This window comes from Phaethon lepturus, unplaced genomic scaffold (assembly GCF_000687285.1).
Source record: "Phaethon lepturus isolate BGI_N335 unplaced genomic scaffold, ASM68728v1 scaffold10114, whole genome shotgun sequence".
Taxonomy (NCBI): domain Eukaryota; kingdom Metazoa; phylum Chordata; class Aves; order Phaethontiformes; family Phaethontidae; genus Phaethon; species Phaethon lepturus.
Genome location: NW_010535452.1, coordinates 1 through 7,137, shown reverse-complemented (window position 1 = coordinate 7,137; position 7,137 = coordinate 1). Strand labels below are relative to the sequence as shown.

At 38.6% G+C, this 7,137-nt stretch overlaps 1 protein-coding gene across 1 annotated transcript; it reads right to left on the bottom strand.

Annotated features, from left to right (window-relative positions):
* Positions 1 to 2,496: 2,496 nt before the first annotated feature.
* On the bottom strand, positions 2,497 to 7,013 carry CBLN4 (cerebellin 4 precursor; the record flags this gene model as incomplete). Its single annotated transcript, XM_010285814.1, has 3 exons — positions 2,497 to 3,118; positions 5,914 to 6,030; positions 6,882 to 7,013. Coding segments are annotated over 3 exons (447 nt in total), but the record flags the coding sequence as incomplete, so codon positions are not given.
* Between the last annotated feature and the right edge of the window lie 124 nt (positions 7,014 to 7,137).

Genomic DNA, 7,137 nt, shown 5'->3' with positions numbered 1-7,137 from the left:
GAAAGAGAGAGAAGAAAAATGGGAGTTTCCAGTCCCAGCTCCATCTAGGCTAGCTTACCTACTTGGAACACCTCTTCTGGGAAAACCTCCTACTGACATCACTGAAGCATGGAACAATACAATGAAAATGATCTGGAAAGCAGCTCAAATTGTAGTCTATAAAAACCATAGTTTGTTATTATTAAAATGTTCAAACGTGAGCTAAGAGTGCGGGTGTGCAGTTGCCCATCTCCAGAGGCCACCTCTGCGTGGAGTCGGTGCTCAGCCTTGTGTGACGATAACACAAACTGCTCTACAGTGACATCTCTGAAACTTCTTTTTCCTTTAACTAGCAAAATAATTAGTTAGTAATTCTGATTTTTAGAGGCTGAGAAGAAAAATTTAGGACATTTCCATCAGAACGTATCTCCTTAATTGAATAACTTCCTAGACTCTCTAGTTAAAGTTTAAATAACTGTTAATGACTCTGAAGCAATCAGAAATGTTTTGCCAAAGGGAAATCAACAGTATATTAAGATAGTTCAGTATTATTGCTGAATGCTAAAGGCAGCTTTTAAAGATCCTATGTTTACAAACTAAAGAAATTAGATACATTTGATCATTCTGAAAAGTTTACTGACACCTTTAATGCCATTTTTCATCTGTCTGTAGGAACAACATTTCCATTACATTATATAGATATCAATGGGTAAGGTGAGCTTTCAGATTTTACCGATTTTATACAAAATACTTCTGTTCCTCTCTGAAATAAACTCTTATGACAAATAACCTTTTCATAATACCATGCATATTATGTGCTGCAATCCCAGGGTACTTTAGATATACATACATATATATACACACTTTTTTGGGGTACAGTGGTGACACATTTTCATTAGTCATAATGGAAAACTTTTTTATATTTTTCAGCAATGTAAACCATTCGCCTTATTGCCGTGTCTCTCCACTTCCTCCCAAACTGCAGTGTTCTGTACAGAAAGAATACTGTGTCTAACAATTTACCTCCTCATCTGACTTATCCCATAGGGGTGCAAATGTACCCACTTATCTTCCTGAAATTCCCCCAAAAATCCTGGGTCCAGAAAAATAAGGAATTTGGGCACAATTCTGTGCCACTGATTCCCAGACATTTTTATCAGGAGCATCAACCAGCCATGCATTAGACTTTAAATCAGTGAAATATCCATGTACAGCAGTTAGTGCGATATGACACATTGCACTTGGCTAACAAGTGAAGAAATTAGAAACAGATTACCTAAAACAGCAAATCCAAGCCTAAGATGGCTTTTAGAGAAGGTCCCAGATTGGTGGCTATTCTTCCATCCAGAATTTTTCTCAATTTTTTTAATTTAGAATTGTATCCTTCATGATGTTGCAAGGCACAAATATCCATCAAACTCAGTGTATATTTCGGGCATGAGGGATGGAGGTTTCATTAGCAGTTCATGTGAAAATCATTTTTAATTGATATTCAATTTGATTGCACTGGAGTTTAATACTGATGGCAAAACCTAAAGCGCAGGTCTCATCCAAAATCCTTTGGAATCAATGTGATTCTTAACACTAACTTCAGTGAAGCCAAGATTTCTGCCTAAATGTTTTTTAAATAAAATGCATAGGTTATTTCTAGATTATTCTGGTTACCTCTAGGATTCTGCCAGACTAAACTATGACAGTTTGCCTGCCTCCCAGGACAGTTTCTGTGAATCCCAAAAGCTTACATTTTGCATATAATAATATACAATAAAAAAATACCATGAAGTGACTTCCAAAATCCAAAGGTCAAAAATTCAGCTAACATATATTAATCTTTATTATGTAACAATGATATAATAAATAAGTTTATGAATTCATATGACCTGTACAAAAAGCCAAAAAGATATTGCACCAAGTTAGGTACCGGCTATTTGGATTTAGTATTTGTTAAACATATGATCTAAAATTATATACAGTTGTGGAGTTAAGGCAAAACCAGATGATACCTTTAACACAACAGAAGGTTTGAAAAATAGACATAATTACAAACAAGGGCATCTCATCTCCAGCTAATAAAGTGGTTGTGTCTAAAGAAGGAATCCCTTAGGTTTTTAATAAAGCAGTTATTATCAATCGTGTTAATTAAAATTGAAGAACAAGTGTGTGATTTCCTGCAGGGCAAAGCAGTTTTGCAAAGTTGTGCCTGAATGATCACCTTTAACCCTGGTAAGAATATTTTTCTTGATGGTTATGGTCTGCTCTTCCTTTTAGAAAACAGCACGTGGAAAAGAGGAATACCTTACATATCCAACTAAAATACAACCATTAACTCTTAGCTTTATGCAAGCTAGACTTGATTGTGACCAGTGACAGAGCATAAATACATGGGTGAACCACCCAACACACTACAAGTAGAGGAGAATTAAAGTCAACCACTTATCAATAATAATTACCTTTCTCAAGACAATGGAACAGATCATGTCAGTTAAATCCTAATGACAAAAACATGTATGACCAATATATCAATATACAGTTCTTTGGCAGCAACACACTAACTCTTGATTGAAGTCTGAACTCAAACTTTCCTAAATTATAGACCTGGTTGCCAGTCTTTTCATAATTAAAGAAAATCCACTTCTCCCATGAATCCAATAAGTCCAGTAAATGAAATTTGAACAAATCTTGCAGGCAGCTTTAGACTGTAACATTAAGCATAGATATTTATTGTCTGCTTTAGTCTCAATCCAAATATATTGTACTTAAACACAGAAAATTCTGTGAAACTTCTGAGTAGTTCAGATGGGGCCAAAATCCATAAAAAGAATCCATATTCACCCATGAAAAACCAATAAAGAAACACCAATCCCATGATGATAAAATGATCTTCATGTAACAGAGGCAATGATGAGTCCACACCTGGATGAATGTCACAGGAAAACTGACTTTACAGAGGAAATACCAGAAAGCCAGAAAACGTAGAATACTGCCATCCACCGACCAGATTACCTTTCTCCAATTTCAGGTAAACCTTATCCTCCTTGTCTAGATAGAGCAGGACTCCATTAGTGGCAGCTTCACGTGTGACATCCTTGTCCCCAGCAAAAGCAGAAATGACTGGCTTTCCATTTAGCATCAAATTAACCTACAAGAGAAAAAACACTGAAAAGCTCTAATTAACAGAAAAACATCCAGAACTATCACTGAATATTAATTACAGCGTAAGAGGTCTGCTAAGGTCCCAGTCTTCACTGCTTTTTGTTTGTTTGTTTTAAACTAATAATTACATTTATTTGGAGCGTACAAGCACATTCGTGTTTCATGGGCTCGACTTGCAGCCGAGTGAAGTCGGTGGGACTGAGCGCCACGGGCCGGGCTCGGTCGGTGTGAAAGGCTGCTTTCATCTGTTGCTTGGGCATATTAATTGTTGTAACTCTCTGGTAATATAGAACTGTGAACTATTACCTCAGCTGGTTTCGTTTTGGCTACCTCACGGGTTATTTAGACACGCAGTAGCAAAGACGACATTTTCAAGAAACTTAGGCACCCAGAGATGCAATATAGGCACCTAATGAGATGCCAAAGGTACTGCAGCAGGCCAGGAGCTTATACTTCATTGGGGGCAAGGTATATGTCCCTTCCGTTACCGACAGCCGCTTAGTTTTAAAGTCCGGAATGAACCTTTAGCTTTAGGAACCTCTGCACCGTGTTTTGGTACTGAACCCATTTTTCTGTAAAACGCTTCTGAAAGTCAGCACGGCTCTGCTCTGAAAGCAACATCACACAAGACACTCTGTAAATAAAGATGGGCAGGGGCTGGGAGAATGGACAGATCCAGGCATTTTTCATTTCCCTAATGGCGAACTATTAGCTTTCTTCTTCTTTTTCTTTTTAAACAGCTGCAACGCAGTCACAGAGGGCCAAGCTATGAAATGCTTATTCATAGCGAGTATGCTGGCCTTGCATATGCTTCCATTAATTTTAATGGCAGTCGCCGTGGAATAAATTAGTGCTCAGCATAAGTCAGGGCAGCAGAATCTGGCCCTGATTTGGGATTCACCTATCTGGGAAATCCACTTAATCAGATGTCCTCAGGGAACCAATTTCAGTTTAATGATATTTAATGGCACTAACAGATGTTCCAGGGGCATACTAATATCACTGATGTAGGAAGCCTTCAGGTGATTTAGTGGTGTTTAAGTCTGCCTGTGGCTGAGACTCAAGCTGGTTTGCTCCACTGCAATGGCTCCCTGCTAGTAATCACACATGGAAAAAAAGGGCATCAAGAGTTTACTCATTGCTTTGTTTTGGTTTATCTCATTCCTTTCATACCATCTCTCTAGGTCAGGTTCCCCTGCAGATCATCTTACAGTTATTTTAATCACAGCAGAAGGCACATCACAGGTTTGCCTCAGATGGTCTCACATTAAATGGCCAAAATGGAGCCAACCAAATCCTTCCATCATTTCAGAAACTCTTGATCTATGAAAGATTTCAGATCATGTGGCTGGTTGTAACATTCCCTTTTATAAGGCCCAAACTCACAGGTTTGAGTACCTGGTATGTGAGACACCAAGATCCGCACTGGGCTTCTAGAATCCAAGCCTTGACATCTTTCTTGGTAATATGTCTTTTAAATACAATGAAGCTGGCTGACATAAGTTGTTCTAGGTCATTTCCACCTTCAGCTTTTAAGAGAGTGAACGGAACAAAGTTTGAGCATATTAAATAGCTTATAAGCTCATTATAGAGATTTTCATGAGGTCAGAACTTCATCTAAGATTTTTGTCATTGACCTGAATAGAACCATATTTTGCCATTGTAAAATGAAGGTGAATCTCACCAGGGATGTGAATGTGTCTTGCACCAGCTTTCTGTGACATCTCTACCATTTACACTTTTCTCAGGAGCTTTACCAGCAACCCAAAGCCAGCGCTGCCACAAAGAAATGGCTGATCAGTCCTGCAGAAAACCATTTCATCTCAGCCTTGTACACTGAAAACCATATTCACAAGCAAGGCAGATCAGGGGAAAAGCATCAAATACTTCTGTGAATCTAGTGGTCTCATGGATGGCAACAAGGGAAGCCACAGATGTTATTCCAGATCTAGACAAACAGTATGTATGTCACAGAAGTTGCATGACCTGGCATGAAGCTTAAGGAATGTACTTTAAGGATTTTACTGTTGGCTCAGTGAGGGGATGTTCAGGAACTTAGAGGCTTTTCCTCTAAGCTAGTGCACACTTACATTTAATTGGGTAGTTCAGCTGCTATTATGCTACAGAAGAAAGTGCAGAATCACTCCTTTTTTTTTTCATATATGATACATCTTTTATGCATTATATGATGAAAAAAAAAAGTTTAAACTGCTATAAAGGTTCCCTAGAAGACATCCCTGTAGAGGTATAATATTTCAGTGTAGTATAGAACGAGTAGATCACCTTAACTAACTTTGGTCCACAGCAGAATGGTGTCATAAACAGATACCTGGCATCATGAGCTGTCAGCTAGGTCACAAAATGTTACAAAAATAATCAAATCTGGTACGTATCCCCAGTACTCCTGTGTTGAAGGCAGTGAGTTTAACCTGTAGCAAAATAGGACTCTTCAACAGTATTTAGGCAATTAAGTGAAATTTAGAGCTCTGTTTTACTCTTGGATGATTCACTCTATTTAATACTTGATATCACCCCAGATATTCAGTTCTTACAGTATGGAAGTGAAGCTCTGGCAGTTTATCGGAGGTGAGGATCCTGCCTTATTACAGCTGTTCAGTTTAAATGTATTCATGCTACTGCTAGGAACTCTACACCACAGGTTGCTTTGAACTAAGCTATTTTCCCTTCAAAGTGTGTTAAATACTCTTGTGTTCAGTCAAGATTCTATTCTAAATAAACAATTTAAGTAAAAGATTTTATAATCGTACTTGATCAACGTACCTGAATTGTTTGACTCTGATAGACTTTAATTACATGAAAACTGAAACTGTAAATTCCTTTTCTTGGTGCTACAAAGACAGACTCCAACGTGAAAAAATTGCCCACATTTACTAGGATCTACAAACAAAAAAATATAGCATGGGAATTAGTACAGTCATTCAGCGCTAAATAAAAAATACAGACTGTTAACTTTAGAAAACATTCACCCATTTTTAATCTGCATCTATGCTGTTTTATTCATTGTTCTCTCAATTAATTTGGAACATTACTCATAAAATGGATGTTTAGTTGTATTTCTAGTACAACTTTACCATAAATAGACTAGGGTAGAAAATATTTCTCACTTTGCTACTATATCATACCTTCAAGACCTTTCTTCTATACATGTTTAGAGGAGATTAAGAAAAGGCATTTTTGTTCCTCATTCCCCAAAAATTACATCAAAACACTAATTCCGGGAGTGGCATACTGCTTTTTGGCTGAAAAGCCATGGTCAAGTCAACACCGACTTCCTCAAAGTCTCAAGCTGCGAGGAAGGATGTACGTGAATGATACAATTCATCCACCGGTTTGTAGTCAGACTGAGTTACTGAAATACCTGGCATATCTGAGCCAGGACTGGCTGTGAGCCGTTGCTGCTTTAGTCATTTTTGCAAGCACTAATCATAATTTGGGTTTGATTAAACAGAGACAGGTAGCAGAGGGGAACACATTAAATTTGAGTGCATCGTCCACATGCTAAATACCTTCTTTAATGACTAATTCTTTCTTTCTTTCCACTTAGCTATGCTTTATTTTTAACGGGTATTTTCAGGCGCCCTTATGCCAGACACAGCTTTAGAAAGCCGCTAGGAACGACCGCGAAGCTGACTTCGTACCCTACCCTGAGGTAATTTAGACCACTAGCGTTAAGCTACGTGCCATATCCGGCTGCAGTTGTCACGCCAATTTACTGTTCACTACGATACGGTAGAGGAAGCAAAATAACCATCAGTCTCAATTACGGGGGCTTGCCCCAGGACGGGAGCCGGTGTATGAGACGTGTGCTGGCATCCGTACGGCGGTCGTAGCGGCTGAGAGGAGGGGGCCGCACTATGGACCTGGGATTGTTACAGAAAAGTTAAACGGTATTTCCTTAGAATTCCTTCTTCTTTCTCCTCTCAAAGGCTGCACAAGCCGTCTAAAACCTCCGCAGGCTGCTCGCACGCGAGAACCCCTAAAGCC